This window comes from Rhododendron vialii, chromosome 6a (assembly GCF_030253575.1).
Source record: "Rhododendron vialii isolate Sample 1 chromosome 6a, ASM3025357v1".
In the NCBI taxonomy this organism is placed as follows: domain Eukaryota; kingdom Viridiplantae; phylum Streptophyta; class Magnoliopsida; order Ericales; family Ericaceae; genus Rhododendron; species Rhododendron vialii.
In genome coordinates, this window is record NC_080562.1 from 31823488 (window position 1) to 31842901 (window position 19414).

The following is a 19414-nucleotide window of genomic DNA, read 5'->3' on the forward strand; positions in this document are numbered from 1 at the left end:
GCGGGACGTCGGGATTCCGATCGGGATTTCCCGATCGGTAACTGTAGACTTTCTGTTTTCAAGAGGGGTATTAGCTTTTTGAGGAAAACGACAACTAACGGGGTGGGTGCTCCCTTTCTTTTGTTTTCCTTATTTGCTTTTTGACTAAATTACAGAGTCTCTCTCTCTCAGCACCACCATGGCGGTAGGAGTGTAGGATCAAAAAGAGAACACAAGACACAGAATATTCTTTTGAAAATACTGGTTTTTATTCCCTTGGTTCTTACAACGGGAAGAGTCCTCTTTTTATAGGCGTAAGGCGGGGTGACTTGCATCATAGCTTATATCATTGAATAGTATTGTATATAATTGGTTCACCTATCATGCTACTGTATTTACAGACTAAAGTCCACACTTAAACCTACATACATACAATAATACAAGAGGACCAACCTACTTCACACCCCCGATCTCAATAAAACAGTATTCATACCACCTCCCCAAACCCAACTACTCTTCCGTGATTTAAAAGAAATTGTTTTTAGAGAGATATGAAGAGAGAGCTTTCAAGTTTAATGGCGTTTGATTACTGTAAACATTCAAAAAATTCTGAATGCTCTAGTTTCTATCCCCTGTATTTATGGGGTTGTTTGACGTTTTGAGACTCCAAATGTGGTGGGATTTTTCTGGAAACACTAAGCCAGCCTTTGAAATCAAAAATGAAAAAACAATGGGAGTAGACTGGTAGAAAGGATTTTGCACTCTGTTTACTTGAAGAAATTGACGGCAAAATTTTTGTTACATGAATCAATAATGATCCATAATTGATATGAACTAAGAAAATTGTTGTTTTGTATCATTTCCTGATGTAATACTTTGCTTCTGCAATTTGTAGTCAGAGAGAGAATTAGGGTTTTCTTTGACACGGGTGAGAACTTATCAGAGGAAACAAAAGGAAAATATTCAGACAACACTCCCTCAGAACGGACACAATTAGAGGGGCTCTAGTTATGGATCGGCCGATCATCTTCTTCATCGAACCGCCAGATGAATTTTCCGTTGATGAATCAGAGAGAGAAAGAGAGAGAGTTGAGATTTGGGTTAACTTTTAAAAATGGAAACGGGAGAAGTGTTCCCTTCAAGTTGCCGTTCTCAGGAAAACGACGCCGTTGCACTGGAAATGGCCTTATTAATGAGGTGCCGTTTCTTGGATTTTGGATTTTCGCTTTTTTTTTTTTGAACTCTCCAAAACGATGTTTTGGAGGAGGTAATGGATGGTGTAGTGGATGTGATAGTGTATGTATCATTCCTGTTTGCCGTATGTGGACTTACAAATAGTTGGTCCATAATAAGCATACCTTATTATCGCAACACAGCGAGCTACTTCAAATACCTATCATCTACCACAAATCCATTAGTGATAGCAAATAACACCTAGAGGTAGATCTCAATTTTATTTTTATTTTTTTGGGGGTAATTGAACCATTTTATAAAGCAAACCAACCAAGAACAATGGAAAAACCCAACTTACAACAGAAACAGCCAGGCACAAACTAACACAATTCCTAACTGCCTAGGAAGACAGGAAATACAAAGAAACAGATACTGATAGATTACATGTGCGAAACTGTGAGGACTAAGACACCATGACCCAGCTAACAACCTAGTACTATCACAAGATTTCAAGCCTCTCCACGAGCGTAAGCAAGCTCGGACTTCCTCGATGATCAGGGCACCCAAAACTGAAGTAGAAATAACACATCTCTGAAAGAGCCTCTTGTTTCTTTCTCTCCAAATCCAGTAGACAAAAACCCAGAACTCATATGGTTAACATTGTTCCTCTGCAAGAGTATATTTCATACTGTACCAGAGTACTCACAAGCAAAGAACAAGTGATCATGTGACTCGACTAATCCAACTTACATGCCAAAATATCACTCTTTTCTTGGTACCCAAAAATAGATATGCAGGCTAATCCAAGTATGTGTAAGGAAGTATTGTCGTTACCTAACCAATCTACAAGGAACTACACCGCCTCTACATCGGAGCCAAAGCTTGAATCCTGCCGCATGCTGCTATTACAATAGATTCATTGATTGTTCAAAAAATTTCCCTCTGCTACTTTGAAAGTTCTCGACTAGTCTTGAATTGATTCCAGCCCCTTTGCATTCTCACAAAAAAAATTCAATAAGTTTTTCCGGTTGTCATTTCCATTAGCAGAACCATCAAGGTTGTCGATTATCACTCTCTCCAAGCAGTGCCTCCAACACTCTTTAGGGTATGCTCTGCAGCAGCAGAGTATATCCTCCTCACCTTTCTCTTCAGATATCTTCTTGTACTGGAACTGCCAAAAAAAGAAAAGTTTCTGAGTAAATAAACTGTCGACTATTTTGAAGATACACAAAGCTTGTCAAGATGTCAGCATTTATCTAATTTCAGTAAAGTTAACGAGTCAATTTCTCTTGTTGTTGGACTAACAACTTATGGGGCTTTGAAACGTAATATATTTTGCCCAAATATGATACTACGTAAGAATATGATAGGTTAAAAATCAAGAACTAGAGTAGAGCATTTAGCAAAACCATCGACGCTCCCGGAGTATCATGCGAAAATACCATGTGGCATTTTCACATGATACTCTCAACAAATCACGTAGCGATGTGCAACATCAACGCTAATTTCTGTAGGAAGACAAGAGAAGACCCACATAATGTGTGTTGTGATAACTCATTGACCAAGAGTACCACGTAAGTGATGCCACATGGTACTCTAGGAGTACTGCCTGGTATATATGGTACATAAAAACTTGGACTTGGCCTCTCTCTGTTTATGAATTAGAAAGCAGTTTCATCTAACCAGTCAAAATGTAATTTAATGACAAAATTATCCTCCCTACATAATTGCATAAGTAAATTGCATAGATGATTTATGTTTGTGTAGAACTACTCTGATTTAAATGAGCTCAGAATTTGAAGCAAATTTGTCAAGAATTTAAAAGGAAAAAACGCGGTCTGGATTTTGAACCTTCAAGCAATGTTTTTCGACTTCGGAATTGAGGAACATTATCTCCAGATGAGGTGAAAGCCAGAGCAAGTTGTCCACCAATTCAGTATAATCTACTGTAGAAGATCTACAATTGATCTTCAAATGCTTAAGATCATGCAACGGAGGAAGAAAACTCTCTCGCGCTTCTTCGGGGAAAACCAATTCCTTAAAAAACAACAAAAGAAAATCCACCGTAAGCCAAACAAGAAATACTGATTAAATCGAAGCGACAGATTGAGACTAGAGAAAAAAAAGTAGAGGAACGCGAACATGTACCTCGTAGGAATCGCAGACGATTTCGAGGGTCTTGCAATGGTCGAACAATCCGAGGAGTCTGCGAAACTGGTGGAACCACCAAATGGTTGTTCCCTTTTGCACAGTGAGTGTAGCAACCAGTGACCCTGAGGAATTTAGGAATCCAAAACGCGGCAGACCACCCTCGAACACAAAGCGACGCAGTTTTGGACAGTCGATCTCCGCCTCCTCCACCTTAATGCACGAGATCAAGTGCAGTCTCTTTAGCTTTTCGTGAAAAATTCTCACAATTGCCAAACCGCCACAACGGACCAGAGAGAGATCCTCGAGATGGGCAAGTGCGGAGATATGGCGTTCCAACCACTGGTCCGAGACTTTGGCGTTCTTCAGGGAGAGTTTTCTGAGAAATGTACATGTAGAGAGATTGATGGTGCAAGTCCTCCGGGTGACGGATGACGCCGCACGTACTGCATTGTAGTCGATTGCGTACCCTGAAAATACATGTTTTACAGGCAAGATGTATGTTAGGTTCGCCTACAGTGGTTTCTTTAGAAGAAAAAACAGCAAAAATTCTTTTGTTACGCAATGATCGTGTCCCCTTATTAATTAATTTAGAATTCTCAAAAGGGACCAACAAACGGGGACGGAGGGGGTACCGTTAAGAAAATCCAACAAAGATTCGAAAGAATGCTATACGAAACACTTATAAAGTATAAAAGCATGCATCTTTTTAATAGAAAGTAGCTGCATAAATTACAGGGTAGTGATTTTCGCGCTCTTTTTTTTTTAATAAATGCAGTACGTTTTTTGTCATTCAGTGAAATTTTTACGTGTAATTTTTTCACTACAAGATAAGAAATATAGTGCATATATAAAAAAAAAGTGTGAAAGTTATTTTCCTAAGTTATTATACTATAGAATAAGAATGACTCACCATAATAGCTAAAAGATTGAAGATTGCATGCATCCAACTCAATGCTCTTCAACCCACCACAGACCTGAAGCTCGACGTGAAATTTCAAAAGTTTGTCACTTGAGAATTTCACGCCCTCTGATGAATTACACCATACCAAATCCAATTCCTCGATCGAAGGACAACCTGAAAGAAGATCCACAATGCCCGCCTCGAATCCCGTCAACTTCATACGCTTAACCGGTTTAGCAGAGTACAGGCACTGCGGAATTTTGTAGTACCGATTATCCAGGTCATAATAATCGAGTTCTATCTCTTGTGCATTGCTCTTCAACGCCCGTTTGACAGCCAACTCGAACAGACGCGGATCCTGCACGATTGCGTGGAGTTTGAGCTTGTGAACATTCATGGACCTCTCTTCGAGGCCCTGGAGGGACCGGTTCAGGGACGTCAAGAACAGGTCTAGTTTCTCAACGGCAGAAAGGGTCTCGGGCAGCGCCCGCTGGAAGGCGGTTTGATCAAAGTAGAGATTCGGGTTGGTACTCCCGAGGCTCTGCCAGGTCTTCGACAGGGACCCCGCCCGGGCAACGTCTTCCGACGGCAGGAATGACATGATGTGGTGGACGATGGGTTCGGGCAAGCCCGAGATCCGGTCCCCGTCCGCCACGGTTTTCGAGGACTTGGTTCGATCGGGCATGATAATTGGGAGAAGATATGCTTCAGGTAGGATGGAGTTGGTGAATTCGATGAGGTGAAATCCGAATCCGAACCAAAAGCGCAGGAGAAGGGAATCAACCATCCTCGATTCTTATACAGGGTTTGGCTTGCACGAGTAAGAACACATTAATTATGTATTATCTGTGCATATGGTAATGAACACCTGTGAATTTGGCTTTTCTAAATGCATGCGTTTGAATTGTGAATGGATTAGGAAAGAGTCCCTGATGCAACAGGTCAAAGCCGAATATGCTGAGAGGAATACGGAAATTTATTAATGGGCCTAGGAAAAACCGTTTTTCTTTTGATTTATGGCCTTCTTCTCATTTTTCTAATTTTGCTTTTGTTATTATTGTGTTTCCTGTTTCGTCTAGGTTATGTTATTCGTGTTTTCTTGTTAGTCTCGGGTTCGTTATTATGCAAGTTTGTTAGTTGGTTTAGGTTTCTTTGTCGTCAAGTCTTACAGCGTATATAAAAGTTAGGGTTATATTTTCGAGACAGCCAATATTACACATCAATGAAAAGCTCGGTTCTAGACTATTCAGTTTCTTAATAGTGTGCAACAAGTTTTCTCCTGTTGGATACTCGTATAGGCTTCATCGGGCCCAACTTATTGATAGAAAATACTGGTACATAAGATAATCACTTAAAAGCAGTATTCGTCAAGTAGCATTCGTTCTTAATCAAATGACTAGAACACCAATGACACTCCAATATCGTCTGAGCAGTAGGAGATGAAATAATGCTCATTATTCTCCCGGGTTTTGGGAGCTACTCCTCTCCTAAAATGGACTAGAGCGTCCAATTTTGTCTATTTGTCGTTTTCCTCTGAGTTCACTTTAATGATCGAAATAATTCATTGGTTGGAGCTCGTTTAGACCATCAATCATTTCAAGTAATACTCAACGGATAGCAACCAACACATGATCGCTACAAATTTATCTTGATATAACGTGTTTCAATAATTGCAATAGATTTTTGTCATGATAAATGCATTTTGTAATCAAATTTAGCAGAATCCGATAATGATTGAAATTATTCATTATTTAGAGCTCGTTTAGACCATCAATAATATTGAGCGGATAGCAACTATATAACACATGATCGCTACAATTTATCTTGATATAATGTGTTCCACTAATTGCGATAGATTTTTGTCATGATAAATGCGCTTCGTAATCAAATTTAGCGAAATCCGACAATGATCGAAATCAGTTATTGTTTAGAGCTCGTTTAGACCATCAATCATTCCAAGTAATGCTGAGCATATAGCAACTAACACATGATCGCTACAAACTTATCTTGATATAATGTGTTTCAATAATTGCGACAGATTTTTGTCATAATAAATACACTTCGTAATCAAATTTAGCGGAATCCGATCAACATTACTCTTGCTATAGTTGATGGCCTCCATGCGGTGTAGAATATAAACGATTTGAATTATAAAAGTGGGCTTAGAAAGGACCCACAAATAGACAAACTAAATGCTGTGGGACAAATAATTCCCCCTTACCATAGAAATAGTCCTTGCTGGGGAAAAAAAGATAGCCAAAACAAAACAAGAAAACTATTAAAACGGGACTAAATCTCTATTAAAAGTATTTCTGTTACATAAAAGAGCAGTTTTTTGTGCATTTAATGAATGTAAGAAGATTTTGGAATAAACTCTCTGAACAAATCCTTGCTATTCAATTGGTTATTTGAGGCTTGAGCTGTACCCCAACACCAGCAAGGACAATTTCTTAATGCACCATGGCTGAGCTCTTGTTTCGCATAGCTTTTGCCTTTTTGGAGGATTTTTGGTTTTTATCCTTTTTCATAACTATTAGTTTTACGTCAAATTTTTGTACGTAGATTATTGGTTTGTCTCGCCGAAAGAAATCAGAAATATAAAATATTACTCCCTCCGTCCCTTTTTTTGTGTCCAGTATTCCATTTTGAGCTGTCCCTTAATAAATGTCCAATTTGTAAAGTTAGGGAGGTAAAAGTTGGTACATTGTCTATTTTGTCCCTAAAAGTATATTTCATTTTGAAAAGAGTTAGTGAGTAAAAGTGTGATGATAATGGGTAAGTATGATTTTTACCCAAATATTCTAGGAAATATCCAAGATAAGCCCAAAAAAATTGGATTGTTGATAGAAAATACAGGCACATAAGATAATCACCTAAATGTACCATTCGTCCTTAATCAAATGACTAGAAAACCATAAAAGAGGATAATGGTCTGGGTGCATGTTCATAACACCCGGTTCAGAGCGCTCATTTTCTAGCATTCATCATGGGTAATTATTCGGTACTCTGAGCATATACTTTCTTCCCTCACAAAACATGTGGAGCCTACACATGAGCTCTGTGTGAACCCCACATGTTATATAAGGAGAGAGAATATACTCGCGGAGTATTGAATAATTTTCTAATGACTCCTTAAATATAGGTCGACAAAAACACCAAGTATATTCCAATGATACTCCAATATCGTCTGATGCTGAAGGAGATGAAATAATGCTCATTACTCTCCCCGGTTTTGGGAGCAACTCCTCTCTAAAATGTACTAGAGCGTCCGATTTTGTCTATTTGTCGTTTTCCTCTTAGTTTACTTTAATGATCAAATTGTTTAGAGCTTGTTTAGACCATCAATCATTTCAAATAATGTTGAGCGGATAGCAACTAACACATGATCGCTATAAATTTATCTTTGATATAACGTGTTCTAGTAATTGTAACACAATTTTGTCATAATAAATACACTTTGTAATCAAATTTAGCGGAATCCGATCAACATGACTATACGGCTGATGGCCTGAATTGGGTGATAGTGATGTGCGCAGCACCGTGCTGCGCAGCTCCGAGCCATCGGATCGTGCATCCGACGGCTCAGATCTCATCTCGGTAATAAACAGATCTCGATCGTTGATTGCCAATATGAGATTCGAGCCGTCGGATGCAAGATTCGACAGCTCAACATTGCGCAGCACGGTGCTATGCACCTCACTACACAACACCAACCCGAAGTGTGGATGGCCTCTATACGGTGTAGAATATGATTTAAATTATAAAATGGGCTCAAAAAGGGCCCCACAAATAATTCCCCCTTAATCGTAGAAATAGTCCTCGCTGGATTTTGGCGACGAAGGCGGCGTCTGCAGTGGCTTCTGCCTCCGGTCTGCGGCGAGACGAGTTCGAGTTGGAGCGGCGGGTCATCCAGGCCTCTCAACTTCGATCTCTCCAACCCCTCCTCACGAGTGTGTTCGATGGGTCCAACTCCGACGTCGGGGTTCCATGCGGGTTTTTCTTTTTGTTTTCTGTTGTTGTTTTTTCCTGTTTTTTCTTTTTGTTAGTTTTTGTATTTGGGACCGATAGTGTCCCCTTTTTTTACTGTTTCTGTTTTGGTTTTAATACAATGCATTGAACTTGTTCGTCGAAAAACAAGAAAACTATTAAAACTGGCCTAAATCTATTAAAAGTATTTCTGTTACCATATGAAAGGAAAGAGCAGTTTTTTGTGCATTTAATGAATAAGAAGATTTTGGAATAAACTCTCTTGACGAATCCTTGCTGTTCAATTGGTTATTTGAGCTGTACCTGTACCCCACCACAGCAAGGACGATTTCTTAATGCACCATGGCTGAGCTCTTGTTTCACATACTCTAGTTTTTTTTTGGAGGAGGATCCAATAATCCATAAAAATTTGACACAAAATTAACAAATGTGAAAAAAAAAAATTGAATAAGGACAAAAATAAAAAATTCCAAAAATCCAATAAAAAAGTTATGTGAAACAGCAGCTGGGTGTTTTAATTAATGTTTTTGAAACACCATCTCCTCGATGTGCAGGGACGGAGCTAGCAAGTGGGGGGAGTGGCACGTGCCACCCCGTTCCAGAAATAAACACACACTTTTTAGCAAGTTCCAATTCTAGAAATGGCGAGTGTTGAATCAGTTGATTCATGCTTAAGAGTGTGGGGAAGAGTCTCAGAGACAATTCTCTCAATTCCTCAATGAAAGCCGGCTAACTATGAACAACACTTAACCATGTATAGATGGGTCCGATCTCCTCTATCCCAAAAACCCTTGTGTCTCTGTTTCTAGCCATTGTATTGTGTAATTTTTTTATGTTCTAAATCCAACGGCTGAAAAATCTTTCAGCACAAAGGCACAGAAGTTTTTGGCACAAAAGAGATCGAGGGTTTTCGACATATTGAGGGTTCAATTATTATTCCATTATGGCTGTTCATTTTATTAGAACTTTTATTTCAAGAACACTGTAAATTTATAACCGATTTAGAAATAGAACTCATTCTTTATCCGGTTAAAATATAACGAGAGACCATTAAATAGGGACGGAACCTATATTATATGCACCTTTGAAACATGGGCCAAAAGTTGTTAGTTATTTGAATCCTGCCACTCAGTAAGGTTTGGATTTTGTAGGCTTTGGATTGGGCCTAAATCATATAAAGGCAGACTTCAAACTCGGGAGTTCTCGGCCCTTTCAGAAACCAAAAGCAAATACTGTATACGCACAAATGAGGGGTTGGTTAGTTTAGCGGAAAACACTCAAGGCATGGACAAGGTTAAGGTTTTGCATCCTCATAATTTTCTATCGGGTTAAATATACTCCCAAAGTGATGGAACTTTCACTTCGAACTCGACATGGTGCGATGGGGTCTCATACAAATTAGGATTGCTCGCGGATTGAATAGGATCAGATCGAACCGATAGTCTCAATTTTTACAAAATGAATCCGAGTCTGGACTAAAAGTCATACGGTCTAGTTCCAATCAAATTCAATTATTGACTCGCGGATCGGTTACAGTTTTATCAACAAATTATGTTACATAAGCAAGCAAAAATGAAGCTGAAGCATATATTCCACCCTAAATATTCAACCAAACCAAACACCAATATGGTTTCTACTTTTTAGACATCATTACAATTCAATACATGAAATCCCCCCGCCCCCGTCCAAAAAAAAAAAAAAATCAAAGTGGGACAACAAATAAACACCAAAGAAGATCTTTCATCAAAATGCAAGAGCGATGCGGCACCGGCTTCTGAACTAGGAATAGAAATTAGGAAAATAAGTTAAAGAACTACTGAACTAGGGTTACTTATCCCATTACAAAGAGCGACGGTATACCCCTTAGGTTTTATGTAGACCTACACTATATCTCATTATTAAGGTAAGATACTAAAATTGATATTTAATTTTTTTTAAACAATACTGAAAATTAAACATATATATACATTTAATATAAAAAATATTTATTTATTTATTATATATAATAAATATTGCACTATTCGGTTTGGTTAATTCACGATTTCGTAATGAAAATTTGTGGAACGAACTGCGAGACACGGATTTTTGATTTTTCAATCCGTGTCCGAACCATTAATTCACTGGCAAAATTTGAAAGGTACGGATCAGATTGGTCCGGACCGGTTTCATAGTTCATCTAATATTTTGACCAATTTTAATGAAAATAAAAATATTGGTATTGTGTGACGGGTACCATAGCTGAATTTTTTATGTTATTCACCCAAAAAAGAGGAAACGAAAAAGAAAAAAGCGTGATTAGGGTTTTTAGGGTTTCAGAAAACATCCCTCTATATAAAAACCAGGATTCCACCGTCCTCTTTAACAAAATGCAGCCTTAACTCTCACCTCTCTTCCGCCCCCATTTGTGTCTTCTCCAAGAGTTAGGGCTACCCATTTCATCAAAAGAAATTTTCCCTTCTAAAATTGTTCCTGTGTGTGTACATATACATATTGGTAAGTTCATGAATTCGTTTGTGTGATGTATAGACGCGTAGACTCTGGTTTTTCCGCAAATCTCTAGTGAATCGCACGAGCCCCCGGGCATCTCTGAATGAATATAAGTTTTGACGAAGAATGCCCCAAAGCTTGTGCTACAACGCAAGCCGTCTGTGTTGCAGTTTAGCCTCTGTACCTCACTTTCCCTTGGCTATTTCTGTGTCAAATCCGACGGCAACATATAGTACTACAGCAACCAAAAAAAAATATCATCTTTTTTATATTCACAGTTTTTCGTTTTTGCACTTTATAGTTTCTTTTTACGTGATCCAGGTTTTTCCCCATTGCATAATCCCAAAATGTTCGTCTTATTGATAAGTTGTGTTTGATTGAGCAATTGTTGAAGCATAATAAAATTAGATGGTTGAGTTTCTTGATAAGAGCTGATTTTAGCAGAATTCTAAAGAGTTTTGATTCATTTTTGGCAATGACGATTAGTTTACAGCTTTAAACGCCAGTTCTGCTTCAGAAAATTCTTGATTGATAGAGCTGTTGTATAGTCTGAGCCTCTACACCCTTGATGTGAGCCTCTATACCCTTGATGTGATTCCCATTGCTTAGATTTAGTTTTCAGTTTTAATTCTGAGAACCATCATATGAGTGCGCCTCTATTTCTGTATGTACATGGGTACGTTGTTTTTGAAAACGCGAGAATAGATGTCTACGACGAGTTATCCATTTTGGTTCATCTCCAATCTCTCTTATTCCCCTATTCTAAACTCCTCCCGATCACATTATCAGAATAGAATGATTGATTGTTGGTAGAGAGGGGGTTTTGGACACGAGACAGTGGAGATCAGGGAGATAAGATTTGGCTCTCATTATGACTTAAATTTAGCCTCAAGTTCCCTATTTTGGGGGAGAACTTACTTGATTTTTACGAGATTTAAGCATCAAATATTGAACTTATTGAGACATTAAGCATATGGTTTTTAGTTAATGCTTGATTTGAACAGGCTTTGGATTGTATTTTCTGTATGACAATCTTGTGTCAGATTTGTGGTTGTAATATCTTTTGGCTGCCAGAGCCAGTGATGATATAATCCATGTTGTTTGAGGTGTTGCGGATCCAAGACCCTGTCTTCACAGGGAGAACCTACTTGGTGAAGCTACATTCCACCGGATATTACTGGATTACACTGAGGCAACAGGCTCAATATCTGTTTCCTTTCAACATCAAATGCTTATGTATTTCTGTTGCTGTGATTTTTAATGGACAAAACATGTTTGAAATTGCAATACTAATTTGGTTAGTCACTTGGAGTCAAAGAGTACTGTTTTGCATGTGTGGAAAGTACGTGAACCACCTCTGTTCTGTAACATGTTTTAATTACGTTAACTTGCTGATAACATTTTTAAGAAATGAGTTTAACTATACTCTACACTTCTAAATAATTTGTGGGTGTAGGGCCTGAAAAAACTCGTAGATTTTGTGTTGTTTATCAGCTTCTTCTCTTGCTAATGCCACGAGGATGGAGTTAAATCACAACACAACATTGCATTGGTTTTAAGGGGTCGTAGTTATATTTTGTTGTAAACGGCTACAGTTTATGTTAGAAAATAGGTCTCGTGTGTGTTGTTTTATTTATTTGGGAACTCATTTTTTTGTTGTTGATGTTTTAGTCATTTGTGAACTCTTGAACGTTGGTGTAATTTCCCGGCCCTATTTATTGGAGTGCACATTGTGCAGCCAGGCCCTGGAATGTTGTACTGTGTCTGAGGTTTGTGTACAGTTCCTATACACTGATGGCTGGTCTCTAGGATGAGTTACAACAGTAGTTTTTCCTTGCTTTGCTAATTGCTCTATGTCGGTGACAAGATCATGCTTTCTAACTTTCTGATGATTCCGATGAATGTGGTTAGCTGCCTTGCTTTTATATATTGCTTTGCTGCCTATTTACTTTGCAAGACAAGTTGTTGCCGGTTCTAAGTACTAATGAGGTCGAGGGTAGGGAGAATAAGAGATCTGGAGGAAAATGGCAAGATGACAAGGAATTCGAATGCAAAACTTGACAATGCCAACTGCAACAGAAAGGGTAGTGGGACTAACAAGAGTATGAGTATATGTAACCTGTGACTCAGATCCATATTCAGAGTTTGGATGTTTGTTGAATCTTACTGCATGGTGCGAGATAATTTTGAACAAACATTATCACATCCATTTCTGGCGACCTTAATTTTGATGCGAAAGGAAAGCTGGATTCCTATAAAGAGGATGTCGCTGGTGAAGTGGTTCAGAAAAGGTTGGATGATCACGCGCGAGAAGGTAATATCTTTCAACATGCTGTGGCAGATTAAGGTGCAAGCGATTTCGAGTTTATGTCAAGTGTCAAGGTTATGTAAATGCAAAATGATTTCGAGGGACAGAGTTGTCTACAAGGTGCTTTTGTCACTGTGACGATGATGTTTGGAGAGTGATTTTGAGTCCTATCAATCATTTTATGTACTATCTGCTGATATACAACTTTGTGGGGGAAAAAAAGTCGGTATTTACAGCCTTAAACATTGGGTTAGGCTTGTCCATGGACCAAATTCTGTTGCGGCTATATTTGATCCGAATCTGATTTCAGTTCAAAATAGGAGTAATCAGGATTTGACTTCTGCATATCCGTTTGAAGGCAAATCTGGAACCAAGTTTTGAAAAATCCATATAACAAGGGAGGGATTTTTCCAATATAATATTTGCTCCCCAAACAAATTTCAACCCTCCATTCTTAAAAATCCAATGGTCTAATTTTATCCCTCTCACAAACTAACTTTTGGATGGCATTTTCGTAAATAGTGTGTCATACTGGGGCTAAGAACAAAGATGGCATTTCAGTAAATATCAATTTGATTTAGGGCAATTCTATAAAAGTGGCAAATGGCATTTTGGTAAAAACTCTGATTTTGTTTTCAAAATTTGAAAAACACGTAAATGTTCCTAAAATTGCTTTTACTTTCCCCTTTCTACCTTATCTCTCTCTCTCTCACCGAGGAACAACGTTCATGTAGAAGGTCTCCGGTCTGAACGAACGAACGAGGAGCTCACCGTGGTGGAGCGCAACCTCCTCTCCGTCGCCGACAAGAATATCATGGGCGCCCGCCGCGCCTCCTGGCGCATCATTTCCTCCATTGACCAGAAGGAGGAGTTCTGCGGCAACGCCGTCCATGTTGCCACCTCTAGCTCTCCTCGATCTATGAGCTGCTCGATTCCAAGCTCATCCCGTTCGCCACCTCCGGAGACTCCGGAAATCACTCTTGGTAAGTTCTACGAAATTATTTTCTCAAGTTTTGTGATTTTTATTGTTACTCAGGCTTTGGAGTAGTGTAGTTTGTGGTTGTGCTAAAGTGCATGGTTGAAATTTTTGGCTTCGGAGCTGTGTAGTTCGTGGTTGTGCTAAAGTGCATGGTCGAAATTTTTATTGTTACTTGCTCACCACATGTTCGGTAAAAGTCCACAATGGAAGCAATTCCTGAAATTGACCACATGGTGGTTATATTTTCTTTCACTCGAAAATTTTGAAATCGAAGGCAATCTGGATTGTGGCTTTCAGTCAAGGGCCAATTTGAACCCATACATATACTCTTAGAAAACTACCGATTAAATAAAAAGTTCCTTAGAAAATCCATAACTGTACCAATACTCTCATGTAGGCACAAGCAGGGTAGAATGTTACTTGGAGCCTAAGTAGGACTGGCTGTGAGAAGCTATAGTCATTCTATTTTGCTTTCTACAATTTACTGTGATTAGTAAGCTGTAAACTAGAGTATTGTCCTTGAGTATTAATATTAGTTCGTTGGCTACAAGTTTCTTCGTTTGTGTATTTTGGTTAGGTTATTCTAACCAGTTTGTGCACACAGTTTTCTTCTCTTAGCAAGGACAATGGGAATTTGAATCCTCACGCTTTAGGAAATGGAGAAAGAAATGGTGTGGACACCATTGAATAGGTAAGTCAGTTGGTTCATTTGTTTGAGAGATTTTAGATGTGAAGTTCACTTTTAATTTTTCTTAGTTTGCTTTGGTTTCTTTTATCATTGGCCTTATTACTCAAAAGTACAGATTGACGCCATTGAATGTAATTCCCGAAGCTGTGGATGGAAAATCGAGTGCCACATTGACTTTCATATACAATCAATCATTACTTCAATTTTTTTTATACTTTGAGTGCAGAGTGCATCTGGTCCATTTCCCCTTCTCCTTTGTCTCCCATCGGCATGGGAGCGAGGTCAAGGAAGGACTAGCAGAACACTCTTCTATCTCCTCTTTTTCTCCATATCTACTTCTTCTCCTAATCTTTTACGGACACCACCATACCTACACTGCCCAAACTGCAACATTGACTGTTGAGTTCGTTTTACAGATTTTGGGATTTGGAATTAATTGGATGTATGAATTGGGTGTATGGAAAATTTTCTTTTGTGTTGTATCGTGTCTGTCTTGGCTCTGCGTTTGTTTGCCAAATTCACATGGTTTTCTCTTTTTCATGTTCATCATTATATTTTTTTTTCCCGGTCAAACGGAAATTCATGTTCATCATTATATGCACGTTAGATGTCTTATATAATATCCTCATGTATGACTTTCGCTTCGTGCTTTGTATTTCTATTCCAACACACTGGTATGAAGGGTAAACAATTGAAAACCCCCGTCACTATTTGATCTATTGGACCCGATTTCATGTTTATTCATAATAAATTAACACGTTTTTCAACATTAGCAATGGAATTCAGTTATAGGTTGCAAAATATGTTACAAGCAACTCTTTTTTTCATCTATTCCTCCTCCATCTTTCCTTCGCACACACACGGTGAAGAAATTGTATTTATTACATGAAACGAGACTTTAGGAGGATTACAAGAGACTTTATATCTCTCTGCATATCAATATCATTGGGTTTTTTTATACAGGAGAATTAAATGAGGCGTCCGCGTTTAGCGGGGAAGATGAGATGCTGATGTTCCGATCTTTGCAACTTCAGGTAGTATTTTTGGGCTTCTTTTCCACATTTACTTATTCGTATCATTTCTCTGTTCATCTTTTATATCTCTTGATCATGCATAAAATGGTTTTTGCTTAGTCAATTGTGATACTTTATTTAGTTTGTTAAAAAGAAAGGATGCTATTTTTCTCCATTGGTGTTGACATGTTGCTTACATGAGATTGGGTGACCCTTTTGTGTTTGGATGTTATCATCTGTGAAATAAAGAACAAGGATTAAACACACACAAAAAAAAAGTGAATTGCGATCTCTACTTTTAAGAGAGATCGCCCCTCGCTCTTCTATTTCAATTTCGAGTAAGTTTCTCCTCCATTTTCTCAAGTTCCAACAGCGAGAATACAACCCATGGCCTTTTTTGTAGGGTCTTGGTATTTGTGAAAATTTATTTGGTAAAAAGAAATGAGTCGAAATCCCTTGGGCAAATATGAATTTTGTTAGTACTTTTGTTGGCTATTTTTTCATTTCTTTTTCAGATCTTTTTGTCCCCTCCAAGAGTTGATTCTTTTGTGCATTTGTGGCCTTCTTGAAGTTGCATTAGACATAAACAGTTCTAAGGGAGAGAATGCGTAGTATATATCCAAAAGAAAATTCCTTTTCTTTCAATCTTGACTCTCCAATTCTACACATCCAAGGGTCCAAAATGTCCCTCTCACAAATTACCTTTTGAATGGCAGTTTGGTAAATAATCTGTATTTTTTAAATGTCAAAAGAAGGAAGTGGTTAAGGGCTGAGATTGAAACCAGGAGGCTTCATGGTTGAGGTTTCGAAGCCCTAGCTATAGTTTTTGTGAGGTTTGAATTCTTCTCCTTATTTTTTCTGTCTCTTTTTTCAGTTAAAGGAGTTTTATCATTCACATCCAGCATGGCATGATCTTTTTTTTATCAGAAATTGGTGGTTAACAGGGTGTTTGGTGAACCATCAATCCCGCCAAAAGTCGACCACTTCTGTTGCTCTCAGAGGAAATCGTTGTGGCCAAACCCATGCATTTCAGGAGAATCTAACAGGTATAACTTTCCTATTAATCAGATGATTTTGTTTTACATCTAATGGCTCATTTGCTATTCCATTATTGTAGACTTTACATTGCTACTTTTGAATCATTGGGTATCAGCTTGATTTCCTTGCCATGGCCCGTTAATGTACAGAAACACTTTCGCAATTTTTGTATAGTGATTTGTGCTATACTTTGTAGCAATTTTCATGTTCGGATTTGAAAATAAAAAATCATCATTGGGTACACGTTAGACAATGCAGACCAGAATGGTGGTTATGCACTGCACATTCTTCTAAACAAAAATCATCAAGTTTCTTTAAAATGTTGATAATAGCGGCCATTATACGAGCTAATTTTTGTTTGTCCCTATGAAATGTACTGCATAAGACCTTAAGCAAAGAGGAAGAAACGGCTTAAGAAAGACACAACTTCGAAGATAAAGTCATTGGTCGAGGAGGTAAAGTGAGGTTGCACTGGCCTTTATGTCCATGTTCTTCTGGTTTGTTCTTTTGCTATGGGAATATTGACCTAGCAGATCTTTGCCACATATTGTATATAGTTAGTCTTACCTCTTAAGAAAGGTTTCCTCTCTTGAGCAATTTTGTGACTTTGTGGAGGTTTTTTATGTGGGAGGAAGTGCATAGGTGGGGTTTTTCTTTGTGTTCTTTCTCTCCTTTAGATGGCAGTCTACAGCTATCGCAATTATCTAAGATTCTGAATTGTTAGAGTGCCTATTTGTTCTGTCTATTAGCACTAGCATAGATTACTATGGTTTCGGTTTTTAATACAAAAGTTTTTTATTTGGACATGTATGTAGTCGCTCTTGAAACAAGATTTCTAAATAGTTAACCATCCATTGTTATTCATTTATAGCACGTCTAAGCTCCACCAAGTAATACTTCACAAAACTTCAACCTTTTGTATGTTCGAAGTGCTTGACAAAATGTAGAGCATTCTATGCTTTAGTTGTAGTGGATTCAAAAGGGGGTGTTGTATGATCTCTTTAGTCCATTCAGGGAGGGCCGACGAGAAATCCAACACTGTGGTCCTTTTTAATAAAAAATTCAACATTCTTTTAAATTTAATTGGCACGCCCATATGCGTCGTCAACATGGTGCATGTCTCCGTAGTGTCCAACACGTGACATTTGTTAGTTTAGCATTTTTTTTTGTTAACATGGAAAGCATACCTATGCTAAGACTTGATCATTCGGACCGTTACAGATTGTATGATTTTTCTATAAAACGCACGAGCATTAGCCTCAAAAGTATAATGGCCCCATTGGCTTTCTATAATACACATCAAATACACAAGATTGATTTGCATTCTTTGACTTTGGCAATTCTTCGATGAAGTAAAGTATAAAAAAAAAATCATATTTTGCCTCGCATTTTAAGCTGGTAACCCTTCTTACTGACATAAGTATGATTTTTATTTTATTTTTTCAGTTGTTAATGATTTTGGAGATGGAGCTATTAGGTCCTTTGTTAGACAGATGAGGTCAATAGTAAAATAGAGTAGTTGGTTTAGATTAGTACGAGGCATAGCACATACAATTGTACAGTTTATTTGATTTGTATTCCCTAACTTAAAAAAAAATTTGCTTGATTGAATTGGAATTCAATGCACTAAATTTTGATGATCCTATGTAGAATTTTTGAGAATTAAATGAGCCAGGGTTGTTGGTCAATGCATTTGAATTAGTGTCTTCAGGCATAGGCCCATTTGCTATTAGAATTATATCTTAGTTAGCATTCTCTGGAGGGGTTTGATGAATGTGCAAGTTTTTTGTATCTAACTTAATTGATGAAATGTTCGAACTGCTCTATGCATATTTCGCGGAGATTAGGGAGGTTGAAAGAACAGATCGTAATGCAGTGATTTAATTTGGTTAGGTTATGATCATTTTTTTTTTTTTTGTGAAACTTAGACAGCTCTTTTTTTGTTGTTGACATCTTTGAAATTCACTTATTTGAAATTGATTAGATGTACTCTGTTTGAAACATATTTAAAAAAATAATTCTTGAAAAAGACAGGTTCGTTATTGAGTTGGTTAGAAGCATATAATGGTAACTCAATTTAATTGTTTTCAAAACGTGTTGCGCCGTGCCTTCAGGCACGGGCTCATCCACTAGTAGAATATATGATCTGACTGTTTTTAACCAATTCAAAAATTACGAAATTATGCCCAAAAGTTCAGCTCCTAGAAATCATTACCCATGTCCAAGTTTAAGAAAGGTCAAGCAAATTTTTATTCAACCTTGTAGAATTAAGAGTTTATTTGTGTGTTTTGATTGAAGCCTATGCTACTGAATCAGCTACTCTCTTAGTCCACCAGAAAATCATTGGGCCATATTGTATTCAAATACGTACTTCGTAAAACAAAAAGTAAAATTAATCAATAGCCAACAACTAATTAGAACAATTGTCAACAAAACAAAACAGACGCCGGGTAACATATTAAGGTTGGTTCTAATTCCCTCGCTTTTGTACAAAGAATAGGCATGAGAAGTCCTGTGTAACAAAGGTTGGTTCTAATTCCCTCCCTTTCGGTCGGCCTAGTGAATCGGGTTTGTGCTTGTCGGCTGGGTTGTGTATTGGTCTGATATGGCAGTCGACAGTTGTTTGGACTTGGTAAAGGTTGTCGCAGCACCTGTAGTAGGACAAGGTTCCGGGCCTTTCGACATAAAAAAGCCTCTCTAGCTTGGCGTT

General features: G+C 38.0%; 1 protein-coding gene, 1 long non-coding RNA gene and 4 other non-coding genes across 6 annotated transcripts; 5 read left to right on the forward strand and 1 right to left on the reverse strand.

Annotated features, from left to right (window-relative positions):
* Positions 1 to 1352: 1352 nt before the first annotated feature.
* LOC131330558 (putative F-box/LRR-repeat protein At4g00320) lies at positions 1353 to 5303 on the reverse strand. Its single transcript, XM_058364182.1, has 4 exons — positions 4214 to 5303; positions 3301 to 3770; positions 3004 to 3189; positions 1353 to 2323 (listed from the first exon to the last, which is right to left on the reverse strand). Exons 1-4 carry the CDS (start codon positions 4989 to 4991, stop codon positions 2117 to 2119), a joined length of 1641 nt encoding a protein of 546 aa, XP_058220165.1. The 5' UTR covers positions 4992 to 5303; the 3' UTR covers positions 1353 to 2116.
* Positions 5304 to 10515: 5212 nt separating this feature from the next.
* LOC131330559 (uncharacterized) lies at positions 10516 to 18392 on the forward strand. The gene is made up of 3 exons (XR_009201141.1): positions 10516 to 13969; positions 14570 to 14656; positions 15617 to 18392. It is a non-coding gene; the product is annotated as an uncharacterized LOC131330559 (long non-coding RNA).
* LOC131331672 (small nucleolar RNA snoR134) lies at positions 10756 to 10909 on the forward strand. Its single transcript, XR_009201474.1, has one exon. It is a non-coding gene; the product is annotated as a small nucleolar RNA snoR134 (small nucleolar RNA).
* LOC131331701 (small nucleolar RNA Z223) lies at positions 11146 to 11238 on the forward strand. The gene has a single exon (XR_009201500.1). It is a non-coding gene; the product is annotated as a small nucleolar RNA Z223 (small nucleolar RNA).
* On the forward strand, positions 11754 to 11872 carry LOC131331709 (small nucleolar RNA Z278). Its single transcript, XR_009201508.1, has one exon. It is a non-coding gene; the product is annotated as a small nucleolar RNA Z278 (small nucleolar RNA).
* On the forward strand, positions 12117 to 12225 carry LOC131331598 (small nucleolar RNA snoR97). The gene has a single exon (XR_009201412.1). It is a non-coding gene; the product is annotated as a small nucleolar RNA snoR97 (small nucleolar RNA).
* Positions 18393 to 19414: the final 1022 nt, after the last annotated feature.